Source organism: Mobula birostris, chromosome 11 (assembly GCF_030028105.1).
Source record: "Mobula birostris isolate sMobBir1 chromosome 11, sMobBir1.hap1, whole genome shotgun sequence".
Classification (NCBI taxonomy): Eukaryota; Metazoa; Chordata; class Chondrichthyes; order Myliobatiformes; family Myliobatidae; genus Mobula; species Mobula birostris.
The window spans coordinates 69,681,603-69,698,520 of NC_092380.1; the positions used below are offsets into that span (position 1 = coordinate 69,681,603).

General features: G+C 39.9%; 1 protein-coding gene across 1 annotated transcript in view; it reads left to right on the forward strand.

Moving 5' to 3' along the window:
• ush1c (Usher syndrome 1C) overlaps window positions 1-16,918 on the forward strand; it is a 205,519-nt gene that overhangs the window by 69,555 nt on the left and 119,046 nt on the right. The window contains exons 6-10 of the mRNA XM_072271371.1: window positions 4,301-4,409; window positions 5,351-5,375; window positions 11,730-11,787; window positions 13,345-13,448; window positions 13,554-13,638. Of these exons, the coding sequence (XP_072127472.1) occupies window positions 4,301-4,409; window positions 5,351-5,375; window positions 11,730-11,787; window positions 13,345-13,448; window positions 13,554-13,638 (381 nt within the window). The remainder of the gene's footprint in view (window positions 1-4,300; window positions 4,410-5,350; window positions 5,376-11,729; window positions 11,788-13,344; window positions 13,449-13,553; window positions 13,639-16,918) is intronic.

A 16,918-nucleotide genomic window follows, 5' to 3' on the forward strand; every position in this document is an offset into this window, starting at 1 on the left:
AAGTGTGAAGGGGAAGAAAGAATCAAAGTATGTTTGATTCAGAGAATCCCAATCAGTTTTCCTTTTGCTGTTTGTAATTTGGTTGAATATTGCTGGTTGAGCATTCCCAATTACTGTAATATTTATCAAATAGAACGTGAGAATTAGGAGCATTTGGCCTTCAATCCTGCTCTGCCATTTATCAAGATCATGGCTTTTATTCTACCTCTGCATTATCTTACTAAGCTATCCTTGATTCCCCTAATATCCAGTAATCTATTGTTTTAAATGAACTCAGTCTCCACAGCCCACCAGGACTATGAAGTCCAAAGAATTACCACATTCTTAGTGAAGAGATTTAGAGGATGAGAGGTGACCTGACAGAGGTGTATAAGATGATGAGAGGCATTGATCACCTGGATAGTCAGAGGCTTTTTCCCAGGGCTGAAATGGCTAACACGAGAGGGCACAGTTTTAAAGTGCTTGGAAGCAGGTGTAGAGGAGATGTTAGGGGTAAGTTTTTTATGCAGAGAGTGGTGAGTGCATGGAATGGGCTGCCTGTGGTAGTAGTGAAGGCAGATACAATAGGGTCTTTTAAGAGACTCTTGGATAGGTACATAGAGCTTAGAAAAGTAGAAGGCTATGGGTAAGCCTAGGTAATTTCTAAAGTAAGTACATGTTCGGCACAGCATTGTGGGCCAAAGGACCTGTATTGTGCTGTAGGGTTTCTATGTTTCTATCTTCAAACTGCACACTTGCCAATCTGTTTCTTGCAGGTGTAACTGTTGTCTTGCTGGGCCACTGGGAGTAATGAATTCCCAGCCTTTGCAGCAGGGGATGATCTTATCTGGCAGCAGTCCAATTCCATTCATAATTTTTGGTGCACCCGTAGCTTGGAATGACAGAAGGACTGTTGTCGGCCCTGAGAAGAAAAGGAATCTCTGGATCATTCTGAGAGTTGAATGGTGTAATTAGAGAGGAGACAGAGAGGTACTGAACTGCAAGACTGTTTTGATAAAAAGAGGAGTTTAACCTCTGTTCAGAGAGCTGCACTTGCTTCTCAATAATTTTATTATTGGGAATCAATTGTTGATTATTTTCTACAAATAGTAATGGTTAGAATATTTTATTTAATTGTTGCTTATAGTGAAAGTACAACATTACTGCCTTCACCTATTTCTATAACTAGAGCATAAATGAGAATGAGAGGGTAGCTACTGAAGGTTTTATTTCCTGTGGTTGGGGAATGCATAACAAAATTTCATCAAATGAAAAGTGATGCAATGTTCTCCTTGGATAAATTTATTTTAGTTTTATAAAATGTAACATTTATTAAAATAAAAACATGATTTTTGTTTTGTTGCAATAGATTTTAATCTAGTTGAGGCAAAGAGAAGAGGGGTGAGCATCATTGTCTCTTATTTACTCACTTAGACATGGAGTTTCTGGTAACACAGTCAGTTTTCACTTGAATCTAGTTTTACAATATAGCAGTATTTAACTCGGTGAGTTAATTATATAAATAACAATGACTCCATCAGCTGTAAGATACCAACTTTGCTAATTATGAAAAATCTAGTGGTTTCACGACCTACAAGACGAATAAACTCATCATTTGCTCATTATAATTGTATATGTCGTAGCTTGAATTGGACATTTTTTTCCTAATTGACTGCTCTATCTTATTTGCATAATTGATCCTGTCTTTAAAAACATGACCGTGGTGGTTCAGAGCCATGTACCAAGAGAAAACTGCAAAGCAAATATTTGAAGACATTGATACAGAAAGTCTTGTTTGATCTATAGCATTGAGCACATGATACATTGATAATTGCATATTGCACACAGTGTAAAATTTGGACCCAAAATGAAACTGAAATTTGGAAGCAAACTACTATACAGTTGCTACCCGACAGTATTTAATGATAACTGTACCACCTTATTTCTGTGTCCCAAATGATGTCATCTCAAGGTTTGTCATTTTAAGTACTATTACTCCAGTAGATGACGCAGGTACACCAATTTCATCCTGTAAGACAGTTTCTTTAGCAATATTCTTACTGGAGTTGTTACTACAAATAAATTTCAGAAGTCAGAGGTCAGCACAAAGGAGTGAAGGAGAGGCTTAAAAGGAATACTAGCTGCTGTGCTTCTACTATAAATAGACAGTTCCACTGAGGAGCCCCAAGCATTTTGGAACAGTCCAGTAAAACTTAGATGTGCATATACTAGGTTTAGAAAGGTCTGAAGAATTGATAGACTATTCTTTCAATAAATGCTTAGGTTCCTAACTGCATTTTTTGAGTGACTCTGAAAAATGTTCTTCACAGATTTGGTGCTGAGGGAGATTTTGAAAATAAATCTCAAAAGAATTGGAGATAAACTGATTATCATTTGCAGAAAAATTGAAAACTTCGTCAGTTTCCACACATTACTGCTAACTCCATCTGAAAGGCACTTTTGAGCTCTCTGTACCAAATCAACATGGCTACTTGGTATGCTGTCTCACTTTCAAAGATAGATAGGTAACACCATCAGTGTACACTGGTCTTAGGACAATGGTAGACAGCTGCTGTTCAAAGACTTCTATTAAATGGAGGAAGGTAAACAGGAAAGAGGTGTCTATTTTTTAAAAATTTCCTGATATATGGCTGTGTCATGTGGTGGTACAGTGGGTGCAGCTAATAAAGCATTTTTCTCTCAGGACCAGGGACTCAAGTTCAATCCTGACCTCAGGTGTTGTCTGTGACTGTATGGGTTTCCTGATGCTCCAGTATCCTCCCACATTCCAAAGACGTGTGGATTGATAGGTTAATTGGTACTGTAAGTTGCCCCTAGTGTGCACGTGAGTGGTAGAATGGTGGGGGGGGGGGGTGGTAAGGTCGGAAGAGCAAGAATGGGATTGGATGGTTAATGATCAGCACAAACTAGATGGGCCAAAGTGCTATAACTCTATGTAATGCATGTACTGTACATCTACAGAAAATACACACAGTGGCCACTTGATTAGGTACACCTGTCCAGTCCTGATGAAGAGTTTTGGCTGGAAACATCGACTATTTTACTCTTTTCCATAGCTATGGTTCCTCCAGCATTTTGTGTGCTTTGCTTTGATTTCCAGAATCTGCAGGTTTTCTCTTGCTTGAGATTCGACACCTGTACACTTGCTTGTTAATGCAAGTATCTAATCAGCCAATGATGTGGCAGCATCTCAATGAATGCAGGTATGGCTAAGAAGTAAAGTTGTTGTTCAGACCAAACATCAGAATGGGGCAGAAATGTGACCTAAGTGACTTTGACCACGGAATGATTGTTGATGCCTGACGGGGTGTGGTTTGAGTATCTCAGAATCTACTGATCCTCTAGGATTTTCATGCACATCAGTCCCGAAAATTCTACAGCGAAGGGTGCAAAAAGCGAACAAAAACACCCAGTGAACAGCAGTTTTGTGGATGAAAATGCTTTATTAATGAGAGTCAGAGGAGAATGGCTAGATCGGTTCAAGCTGACAGGAAGGCGACATTAGCTAAAATAACCAGACATCACAACACCGAGGTGCAGAAGAGCATCTCTGAATGCACAACACTCTGAACCTTGGGGTGGATCGGCTACAGCAGCAGGTCTGCACCAGGTTCCACTCCTGTACCTAACAAGATGTCAACTGAGTGTACAGTATATCTCCTGGGGTGCTGGCCTCCTGTGCTTTTCTCTCACTACCAGTTTTATATTTTTCTGCTTCATGTTTATTATTCTGTGCTTTAGTCCATCACCACCACCTCCTTATTTCTTGATGCTTTCTGTTTTTTTTCACATTTTCCTCTGTCGTCCCTTAATGTTAAACAGTGCTTCCATCTGTGCCCCTTGAACTACATGCTGGTTGTAACTTGCTACACTTTCTCTCCTTTCACCTTTAATGCACCATTAACTTCCCATCTCCAGTGTTTCCACAAATGACAGCAAACATGAACCTCAAACCTGTATCCATTTTCTCAAGACATTCCTTATGTCCAAATTGTCTGTAAGTTAATCAAACAAGAATGAAAAGAAAATGATGAAGTCTCATGGCTTCTTGATATGTCTAACTCCGATGCAGCCAGGTGAACTTCCCAGACATTAGGAAAGTTAAAACTGCTTTAAAGTGTGAACGTAGCAAAGATCGAATTGAATTAACTATATTGGAAAATGACCAAGATATCTGCAAGCAATGTATTTGTTAGAATTACAGAATTTGAACTAGAAACTCAGAAACAATTGAGATATTGTGGACATAACCACTGAATTGTATTCTGAGCTGATATGATGTCCTCTTAATGTTTTCCAGCTTGGAGATGAGATTGTTCGGATAAATGGCTACTCGATAGAATCTTGCACACACGAGGAAGTAATAAATCTTATCCGCGCCAAAAAGACTGTGTCACTGAAAGTTAGACGTAAGTGTAAACACTTTCAAGATTTAACTTTTTCAGATATTGCATGTAAGAAAGTAGATTTGGTATTCTTTATATGATGTGGACTTAGAATCTAATATATTTAGTCTCTTGATAAATTTGCAATAAAATATCCAGCACAATGCCAATAGTTGATTTGTTGAAATTATTCTATCTTTACTTTTTGTTGTGCAGTTATCCAATAATTTATTATCACACAGATTCATTCTAAGAGTGTGATATTAATTTTCCATTAATATTTCTAATGCACGTCCATTAAGTTCCTAATTAGAAGCCATCTATCTTTTTCCAATCAAAGGCAACCATGGAAGAATAAGTTCTGGCAAAGTTGCAAGCTCTATACCACCACTAGAACGGAGTCATTTGTTATCTTGTCATTAGCATTGGTTTTACCAATTGCTTTTTTGCTGTTATTGCAAAGCACTACAGAAAAATAGATAGAATCAGAAGCAAGTATATCTTTGAATCTGACTCTCATCATAGCAGTGTTTTATCAGGACAATAGAAACAGAACATGAAAAAAACTTTGTCCCCTTGAACATGCTTTATCTTTCCATAAGATTGTAGCTGATCTTTCATGTTAGGGTTGTTTTCCTTTACTAAGCCTATAATCCCGAGTGCCTTATTATCCAAAAATCTAACTAGCTCTATCTGGAATATGCTGAGTGTCTTGGGTACAGGATTCCAACAAATTACTGCCTTCTCGGTAACCATATATCTTCTCATCTCCAGATCAAAATGAGCCATTAGCCATTCCAGAGTTTTGATTCATGGTTTGAGACACTTTAGGCAGGGAAAATATCATCCCTGCATCTATCTTGTCAATCCCCATAAGGAATTAGCATGTTTTTGTCTGTAGAATTGGAAATAATTACTTGTGACATTTAAGGAACTACTGATATCAAATTTGCTTTTTATTTCAGATGTTGGAATGATTCCTGTTAAAGGGTAAGAGAATTTTTTTTTAATTTCTATATCAAGTGATTTGATATTAGGCTAGGCATCCAGACCAAGCTATATACATTGATCTATTGTACTGTGTAGCTACCCAAATCTCTATCTCATCTAGACAGAGCTTGGATTGTTAAAGAAAAGTGCTAGTGTATCAGTGAAGCATAAAAGCCATGAATTTTATTTTCTCCATGTTGCTTGCCTTCTGGACTAGAACTTGCTGAGTACAGATGTTGTTTGATTACTTTCTGACAGAGCTTCATCAGTTAGCATGTGTAGGCTTTGCTAATGCACACTTGTGAATTATGTTGATATTTTCTGGGTTACTTATGATTTAAGAGTTATTTATGTTAGTTTGACTTGCTCTACTTGTTTCCCTGACAAAGAGTTATGATTTGAGCATATATATTAATAGATTTGATCCTGTAATCAATGCAAGCACTTGAATCCATCCAAGGAAGCACAATTTTCCACCAGGGTTAAATGTACTATTACAGAAACTGGTGAGAACGTTTCTTTTTTATATAGTGTCCTGCCAATGTTAGAACCACCAGAACAAATAGTCTGATGATTTATTGAAAGGAGTTGTGTGGAAATTGACTCATTATTCATATATCATCAACACCAACTATTTCTTGGCCAGTTGCTTCGCATCTGGGAAAGCTTGGTTCCAGTACAATTCTGTGGGTTCTTAGAGGATTGCTGAGCCAAGTGCAAGATTCACATAGTCTATGTCCCGTGGTACAGATGATACTTGCTGGACGAGGGTTAGCTTGTCATGAATATTGTGCTGTCCTTCTGCTGCTTCTGTGGTGACTTGTTGCCTTGGTCTACCCAGATGCTGCTTCTATATTTATTGTCCATGTATTGCTATGAGTGGTAAAGATGTTGTGTATGGGTTTTGAGAGCATCTTTTAAGAGTTTTCTCTGTCGTCCTGGAGGTCTCTGACTGTATTAGAGCTGCTATCCAGCTCTTCACCCTCATTCCCCCACCTTCTTAGCCTGGCTTCTGCCCTCTTCCTTTCCAATCCTGATGAAGGGGTTCAGCACAAAATGTTGACTGTTTATTTCCCTCCATAAGTGCTGCTTGGCATGCTGAGATGCTGCAATATTTTGTGCGTGTTGCGAGCTTAATGTCAGACATGCAGCAGATGTGGCCCTCCCATCTAACTTGATTGAGGAAGATCAGAGTACTGACAAGCATGCTACCAATGGCTGGAGCACCTTGCAGAGCCAACTTCAATGATAATTTTTTTATTATTGCTAAATGTACCAAAGTACAGTGAAATAATTTATTTTGCATGCAAACCATGCAGATAATTCCATTATCACAGTTCAATGAGATAGTACAAAGGAAAACAATAACAAAATACCAAATGAAATGTTTTAGTTAGAAAGTGCAATGCAGGCAGAAAATAAGTGCAAGGTCAGAATGAGGTGGATTGTGAGGTCAAGAGTCCATCTTGTCATACGAGGAGACCAGTCAATAGTCTTATAGCAGCCCTTTAGGTACATGCGCTGAAGAATCAGAGAGTCGTAGAACACTACAGCACAGAAACAGGCACTTCAGCCCATCTAGTCCATGCTGAAATATTAATCTGCATAGTCCCATTGACCTGTACAAGGACCATAGACCTCTATACCCTTCCCATCCATGTACCTATCCAAATTTCTCAGAAGTGTTGAAACCAAACTTGAATCCACCACTTCCACTGGCATCTCGTTCCATGCTCACCACCCTCTGAGCGAAGAATTTACCACTCATGCTCCCCTTAAACATTTCACCTTTCACCTTTGACCTCTAGTTCTAGTCTCACCCAACCTCAGTGAAAAACACTTGCATTTACCCTATCTATACCACTCACAATTTTATATACCTCTATCAAATCTCCCCTCATTCTCAAATGCTCAAGGGAACAATGTCCTAATCTGTTCAGCGTTTCCATATAACTCATGTCCTCAAGTCCTGGCAACATCCTTGTAAATTTTCTCTGCACTCTTTCAATCTTATCAATAACTTTCCTGTAGGTAGGTAACCAGAATTGCACACAATACTCCACATTAAGCCTGACCAACATCTTTTGCAACTTTAACATAACATCTCAGCATCTGTATTCAATACTTTGATTTAAGAAGGCCATTGAGTCAAAAGCCCTCTTTACAACCCAGTTTCAAGGGATTATAGATCTGTATCCCAGATACCTCTGCTCTACTGCACTCCTCAGTGCCTTACCACTCACCTTGCAAGTCCTATCCTGATTTGTCCTCACAAAGTGCTACACCTCACACTTGCCTGCATTAAACTCCATCTGCCATTTTTCCACTGGGCCAGATCCCCTGTAAGCTTTGATAGTGTTCCTTGCTGCTCACTACACCCCCAATCTTGGTGTTATCCGCAAATTTGCGAAACCAGTATACTACATTATTCAGATCATTGATATAGATGACAAACAACAATGGACCCAGCACCAATCCCTGTGGCACACCACTAGTCACAGGCTTCCAGTCAGAGAGGTAATGCTGTACTACCACTCTTTGACTTCTCCCACAAAGCCAATGTTTAATCCAATTTACTACCTCATCCTGAATACCAAGAGAACGAACCTTCTGGACTAGTCTCCCATGCGAGTCTTTATAAAAGGTCTTGTTAAAGTTTATTTAGACAGCATCCATTGCTTTACCTTCATCAACTTTACGGGTAACTTCCTTGAAAGAGTCTGTGATGTTGGTTTCACACAACCTACCTAGCAAAAGCCCAAGTTGTCTTTCCCTAATCAGTTCCTGTCTATCCAAATACTTATATACCAGTCCCTTAGAATAGCTTCCAATAACTTACTGATGGCAATCTCACCAGCCTATTATTTCCCGGCTTATTTTTGGAGCCTTTGTTAAACAACAGAACATTAGCTACCTCCAATCCTACGACACCTCACCCATTGATAAGGATATTCTAAATTTCTCTGCAATTTCTGAACTTGCCTCCCACAAGGTCCAAGGGTACGCCTTGCCAGGTCTTGGGGATTACCTACCCTAACTTGCCTCCAAACAGCATACACCTCCTCCTCTGTAATCTGTGTATGCCACAGGGCTTCACTGCTGTTTTGCCTTGCTGCTGTAGATTCTGTGCCTATCAGCCTAGTAAATACAGATGCAAAAAAAAAATTAAGATCTCCCTCATCTCTTTTGGCTCCATGTATAGATGACAACTCTGATCTTCAAGAGGACCAATTCTGTCCCTTGCTATCCTTTTGCTCTTGATATATCTATAGAAGCTCTTGGGATTCTCCTTCTCCTTCTCCTTCTCTGCTGGAGTAACCTAACCTTCGTTGCTGTCCTCTCCTAGGTTATTCCCCCCTCCCCCAGCAGAATAAAAAGTGGTATACTGGTTATTGAAGGGCATTTCTTGCCTCCCAGCCGTCCCACATCCCAAATGATGAACACTCCACTATTCTGCCTGGCATTCCCACAGTTCTCACTGTGCAATAAGAAAGGGAGAATGAAAAATTCAACAGAAAATTTACCTACAAGCCTCTACCTCTCCTTGCTGAAGACTGTCCGAGCCGAAGTCAGAACTCCTCACTCTAACAATGGTCCACTCACACAATGCCTGCTCCATTTAAACCAAAATTCTTTTTATTGGGTGTTGTCAAGTGCCTAATTATGCACAATCCAACATTTTCTCAGGAGCAGTGGTGCACAGAATTTCCCGACTGTTCCCACTTGCTTCTTCTGAAATCACTCTCTTACTACACACTATCCAATATCTCCTAGTGATGTATGGCACAGAATGCTGAAGCTTTAGCAACTTGTGGGATGGCGGAGGGGTTGTAAATAGCAAATGACCGATTTGGCTAGGGTCTTTGATTCTGTTGCCGGCTTTACCGAGGGATTGAGAAGTGTAGACATAAAGCTTGGAGGGAAGGCTGGTTTCTGTGATATACTGTGTTGTGTTCCAAACACTTTGCAGTCATATGTGGAGCAGATGCTGTACCAAGTTGTGATGCATCCGGGTAGGATCCTTTCTGTGGTATATCGTTTAAAAATTGGTGAAGGCGAAAGGGAAACACAAATTTCTTTAGCCTCCTATGGAAGTAGAAGCACTAGTGCACTTCTCTGTCGTGCCATCCATATCAGTGGTCCCCAACCTCCGGGCCGCGGACCGATACACTGCTGTGAAGAATGTAGCAGTGCAGCGGTGGCCGGAACGAACCCAGCACACCTTTAAGAAAAAAGCCAAAATAAACACTCTAATTAATTAGGTGCCGCCCGGCACGTAAATGTCAGCCTAGATCAGAGGCAATTGCTGATTGCGTCACCTCTGCTCTGGGACGACATTTAGGTGCTGGATGGCACCTAATTAATTAGCTTGTTTATTTCGGCTTTTTTCTTAACTATGTGCTGGGTGCATCCCAGCCACCGCTGCACCCCTGCATGCTTCGCGGCAATGTATCGGTCCGCAGCCCGGAGGCTGGGGACCACTGATCTATATGGCTGGACTAGTATTCATTCGTCTTTGCTCAGGACTTAGTTGAGCCACCTATTGCAGCTATTACAGACAGTCACATACAAGAGCAAATCTGCAGATGCTGAAAATCCAAGCAGCACACACAAAATGCTGGAGGAACTCAGCAGGCCATGCAGCATCTATGGAGAAGAGTACAGTTCATCAGGACTGGATACTTTGTTACAGACAGTAGTCTTTTTGGATAAATCTCTATTAGCTTTGCACAATGTGATAGAGCAAGATTTGCCAATTCCTTACAAAATTGCTCAAGCTGTACCAGGTTTGTTGGGGAGTGGCAGTGAACAGCAATCTTGATGTCTTGTCAGAGATGTTCAATTGGGTTAAGGTCAGGACTCTGACAGGGCCACACAAGGACATCAATTTTCTTCATTTGAAACCACTCCATAGTTGTTCTTTCACTGTGCTTTGGCTCATTGTTCTGCTGAAAGATGAACTTCCTCCCCAGTTTAAGCTTTCTGGCAGAGGCTAGCAGGCTTTTATCCAGGATTTCTCTGTATTTAGCAGCATTCATCTTCTTATCAAACCTGACCAGATTTCCAATTCCTGCTGCTGAAAAGCATTCCCATAGCATGATGCTACTTCCACCATACTTTACAGTAGGGATAATGTTACCTGGCTGATGCACAGTATTAGGTTTATAGCTCACATACTGCTAAATAAAAGCATATTTTTGTCTGTAAAGACTTTGCGAAGCATCACTTAGAAGATACTGTAAAGACGTAGAAGAAGGTCTTGTGGTTGGATGAGACTAAAGTGGAACTTTCTAACCTCACAGCTAAGCAGTAAATGTGGTGTAAATTAATACTGTGCCATCCCTACTCATTTACGTGAACAAAGGACTGGACGCTGAATACTTTTTCAAGGCACTGTATTTAACCCTATCCTAATCACAGGAGAATTTACATTGACCATGTAACCTACTAACCGGTATGTCTTTGGAATGTGGGAGGGAACCCATGCATTCACAGAGAGGACAACAAGTTCCTTACAGATGGCATTGGAATTGAACTCCAAACTCCGACCCCCTGAGCGATAGTGGCTACACGCTAACTACCACACTACCGTGGCGACCTAGCTGCCAGACAGTTCAACCCCATTTTGATGGGAAATGGCAGATGGAACAATCATTGTCTTTATTTTCAGGCATTTATTTTTAGGTGTTCAATTAAATGTCAGATTTCCACCTGCTTCTTCAAGCCAAGCTTGCAATAGGGAGTTACATATTTAAATAGCTCAACTTTGCATTCCTGGCATATTGTCATCTCAATGTAATTGTTAAGTTGAGCTAAGCAATCTGCAATTGCAAGCAGATTTTGGTTACGTTGTGGAATTGTGGTTGAGGTACATACATGGTCTGAACACCAGGATCATACTTGAGAATATTCTTTGTTAGGCTATTTGCTGAGTTAATTTTTAGAGGTGTTTTCTTTTTGTTGGTTAGTACAACATGATGGCGTTTCCAAAAAATTTGATTCATCATTGTGACTTGCTTACTGAAGATTGTTAAGCTAATGATCAATATTTGATTCCCAGTGTGTTTAATGCATCCTGGAACTAAAGATGATTTTACTTAGCAGGTTTATATCAGTATTGATTTTCTTAGTTTTCCATCACTGTTGGGTAGGTTGACAAGATATCCAGTGAACCATGGATATTAACTTACTGCTATTAACAAGGTAGCAATAGCTTTCTCTCAAATTTTGGGAGAAATTACACAGATGATTTTTACTTCATACACTGACTAATTGATGTGAGGATCGTGAGAAAAGTACTGCAATACCATGCTAAAGACATGATCTGTTAAATGTCATTTATTTTCTGTTTAGTTCTTCTGAGGAGACTTTAAAGTGGCAATTTGTGGACCAGTTTGTGTCAGATGCTGGGGTAAGATGTGGATTTCCTCAACAATAATACTTTTTCCTTTCATTTCTGGTTATTCCCACCCCATATTGGAACTTTACTAGCAAATCTCTATGCATTTTTAATTTGAAATTTAAATTAAATCACCCCTATATTAACATGCAAGACTCATTCTGAAAAACTGGCAAATTGAATGGTGACTTTGCTAGTGGGAGGGTGAAGAGTGCCACTGAAAATTCTTCAAGGACAATTGAGCATTTGAACAGGTGCACTGAAATGACTGAGTGGATTAATTGATGCGGATTAAATGATATGGATCTGCTGGCTGTTTTTCCAAAGACTACAATTATATTACAGGGAGTTGTTCTATTATAGAGTGTATAAATTGAAGAATTAAAATGGAAATAACTTTGCAGTTTACTGTGCTTCTTGGAAAATTAATTTTACCAGGTTGATTTGTTCAAGATGCATAATGGTTCAGGTGAAATGGACACTTTCTGTGGTACCCTAGTGTGTTGACAGTGAACACTGTTTTCTATATTTCTCTATCATCATTCTCTATTTTATAGAGCAACAGAAGTAGTGACTACTTGCGATGATATCACATTTTTAATGTAGTCAGTGAGGAATAGACTTGCAGTTATGCCGTGCTTTTAGATAACCCAAACCCTTTACAGTCAATACTTCTCAAGAATTGTCACTGTTATAATGTAGAAAAGTTTACCATTGGGATTAAAAAGAAAACGATTGTGGAAGCACGAGAATAGATGACCAAAATAGCAGATTAAAAAAGTAGATTCGGTAAGGCCATTACAAATGACGACAGAAGTAGAGTAATTTAGGGAGAAACAAAACAGTAGAAATCACTAGATCCAGATTGCTTGTGGTCATCAATTTTAGAGCAAAATGTATGATGAAGAGCAGCAAATTTAAATGTCTCTGATCAAATTTAAAATAATGTAAGCAATTTGAAGGAGTACAAGTTTGGAACATACGCATTTTACAACAGGATCCATGAATTACCTTCAGTGCTAAATTATTTGACCTTCCATATTAGTTACATTATTTGCAGCAATTTTCCAGCAATTCCAGATTAGCCAGTAAATTATCAGCGGGAATTTCAAAAGAATATTTTCATTACAAACTTGGTATACTTTAATTGTTCACTCTGAATGCTTCTGGTTGTTTTTTGAATTATTTAAATACAAATAATATATAGACAATTGTTATGTGTGCAAAATGCTGAAGAAAGAGATTGCAAATTGATTTTGTTTTCTATGTAACTGGAGTTAACATGTCAATGACATTCTACAAAGTGTTTCCCTTACTTAATTTCTACCCTTGTGTGAAGTATGGTCCTAACATTTCCAGCACATTTAGTACCAAAACTAAATATTGCAAAATATTTGTGTTATATATGAGCCCGAGTTGACATTTATTATGAAAGTGTGATGAATTTAAGTACTTTGAGATGGGGAGACATTGATGCAATTTTTTACCATCATCTGCTGCAATGCACATTGAAATTTGTTTTTAGCTCCAGCTTATTGTACTTACACAAACGTGATCCTTTTTTTACAGGATGGGAAGATCAGTTTAGCTGGACTGGCTTCACTGGGGAACAAGGAAATAAGGGAAAAGAAGGTTTTTATCAGCTTGGTTGGTGTAAAAGGCATGGGATGCAGGTAACACATTCCTCCGTCTGTTTTTCACCTCGCTGGTTTTTGAAAGTTTTATTTTGTGTACTTTGTGGATGCTTAAAGTGAGCTCCCTCTCTTTCTCTAATGCAGCATATCCAGTGGCCCTACTCAGAAGCCAGGGATCTTTATCAGCAATGTGAAACCAGGATCAGTTTCTGCAGAGGTGGGCTTAGAGGTGAGTGAATCAGGATCAGTTTCTGCAGAGGTGAGGTAAGAAATTTCATGTCACATGCCAGTGATAAACCTGATTCTGATACTAAAGCATAAAAAAGCTGACAACTGAGAGCATTTGCTCTAGCCTAAAACAGGCAAATTTTGAATGTTTTAAAATGCTTGCATCGCAGGTATCACAAATTACGTAAAATGTGCAAATTCTATTTGCAATGTTAGGTGAAAATGGCCTTACTGTATCATTCTGACATTTAATCTGCTTCAAAGTTGTCACTGGTTTATTGTGATGAATATTTTTAGATTGACAGCAATTTCATCCAGACTATAATTGACTTTTTTCATCATCCATCAAATTCCATCAGAGGCATATGCAATACTTCATTGGGATGTAACTAGCAAAAGAAAACTGGGGCAAAGAAATAATCTAAATTTTGGCAGCCTACACTTGGTCAAGGAATTAGACCTGTTTTTACAGGCCAGCTTTGCATTGAAACAAACATATGAACAAATCTGATTGCTGACTGACTCCATTGACTTTAGTCCTTTATGATTTATGCACTGACACTTCTGACTCACTGTACTTAAGCTAATTGTGAAATATAAGGCCTCCAAAATAGTAGCCATGCCACACAGAATGTGCGGTCTATTGTATATAGAACCACCTTGGTTGCAGCTACATTGATTTGACATCAAAAAAATGCCATTTTGGATCTTTGTGCTTCAGTTAGTAACTTCTCTTAATCTTGCGTAACTTGTTTGGAAAAAATGGCAAACAACGTTATGAGCATGACAAGCCAATGGAAGAAAGAAAATGAGGGGAGAAAGTTCACAACAAATGGCCATGTTCACTCAGACTGATCAAAGAGCAAAATGACAGAACCACATCTTGAAGTTCAAAGTTGTCTACAGCAAAAAGAAAACACAAGTACTCCATAGCCAAACAATTCTTACTATAACTTTTCATCTCACCAGAGATCAGAAGATGGAGAGTACTTTGAGGTTTTGTTATGCTTCACTGCAGTTCAGGATATTTTTCACAACATATTGAGTACTTTTATGTCAGTGTGCATTATTTCTGCCTTATACAGTAATGAAAGGAGTTCCACTCCTTCAGTATCCAGCTGTGTGTGAATGTTTGCCATCAATGGCAACAGAATGAGACTGCACTGCAGACTCTAGTAACCGTGCCTCAGTCCCAGCTTCCCAAGCCTCTGTGTAGAGAATAAATATTCTCCTAGTAACTCTATGGATTTCAAACAAATGCTCTAGTTTCCTCCCCACAACTGAAAGTCACAGTGATGGATTAACTAGGCAATGTAAATTACCCTTTACTGAAGGTAAATTGTAGAAGACTCAAAGGGTTGGTGGGTGTTGAGAGAGCATTAATTACAGGATTACAGGGAAATAAGAAGAGGAATGAGGCTGATTTTTACTCAGAGATGACAATGGACCTAGTGGTCTGAATGGTGTCCTATGTTGTAATAAGTAAGTTAGTAAGTCAGTGTGATGGCTCACGGTTTGTAGAAAAGACTGGAGAATAACCTCCCTTTCCAATAAGATGGCGGCACGCTCAGACACAGTGGCCTCTCCAGGTCTAAAAAAAGGTGTAATTGTTTGTCCTTTATGTCTTTTTTTTTATGATCGCAAGACACTGCAGGATCTTAAGAACATCAAGAATAGCAGGTCTTTCCCATCTACCCCACTAGTAAGTTGTTAGATAGCGATGGTTATGGACTTGCTGCGCACTGCGTTTCAGCCTGCTTCAAAATTCAGTGTTCAAAGTAAGCTTATTATTAAAGTATATATACGTCACCATTTACAACCCTGAGATTCATTTTCTGTGGACCTTCTCTGTAAATACAATATGTCGGACCTGAAGTTCCTGCACCTTCTTCCTGATGATAACAGTGTGAAGAGAGCATGACCTGGATGGTGGGGGTCTTTAATGATGCATGCTGCTCTCTTGTGTCAGCATTCACTGTAGGTGTGCCCAATGATGGGGAGGGCTTTACCAAGGATGGACTGGGCCATATCCACTCCTTTCTGTAGGCTTTTCTGCTCAAGGTTATTGGTGTTTCCATACCAGGTCATGATGCAATCAGTCAATATACTCTCCATCACACATCTACAGAAGCTTGTCGAAGTTTTAGAAGACATGCCAAATCTTCACAAATATCTAAGAAAGTAGAGATGTTGCCATGCTTTCTTCATAAAGACACTTGTGCGCTGGACCCAAGACGGTCCTCTGAAATAATAGCGCTGAGGAATTTAAGGTGGCTGTCCCTCTCCACCAGCTGTGCGCGACCCAACAAATGATGGAAGTAATTGGCTGGGACATTTTTCTTGTGATTGCAAGACCCTGTTGGACATTGGTGATTTAGAGTAATGCAAGTACAATTCACTGGATCATTGGCAAGACCGAAAGCGGCAGAGCTGCGTTATCTCAGTTGTAACATAGACAAGGCCATCGTGCCTCAGGATTGCCTGTGGCTGTCACCAGAACCGGCTTTGTGCCACTGGATTCTCAACTAGGTTGCAGGTTGGCCGGTTGTGTTGGTCCTGCCCTCCAGTGTTCACTCCCAGGAAGTCACGTTGGATTGTGTTTGTCTACAACTACACTTGCACGAAATGAGGAACTGCTGCAGTTTGTTCATGCAGAAACATAGCTCCAGGACAGTATCCATGCACCATCAATCTACAGGCCATGACACTCAGGGATTTGGACCATATTATTTTAATATATTTTTAGTAACTGTATGTTTTTCTGCTATCTTTTGTGCTGTTTGCTGTGTGTGACTGAAGGTTCTGTGTGTTGGAGATGGCCCCATAGGCCCTCTCCAACGGGATCTCACCACCAAGCACATCCTTCCTTACCGCCCCCCCCAGAAAATTTCTGCTTTCTGCAGCAATCGCTCCCTACATGACTCCCTCATCCATTCGTCCTTCCCCACTGATCTCCCTCTTGGCACTTATCCTTGCAAGTGGAACAAGTGCAAAACCTGCCCCTGCACCTTTTCCCTCACTACCATTCAGAGTCCCAACTAGTGCTTCTATCTGAGGCGACACTTCACCTGTGAGTCTGTTGGGGTCATGTACCGTGGCCAGTGCTCCCAGTGTGGTCTCTTGTGTATCGGTGAGACCCGACGTAGATTAGGAGACCGCTTCACTGAGCACCTACGCTCCATCTACCAGAAAAAGCAGGAACTCTCAGTGACCACCCATTCCATTTCCCTTTCCCATTCTGATATATCTATCCATGGCCTCCTCTACTGTTGTGATGAGGC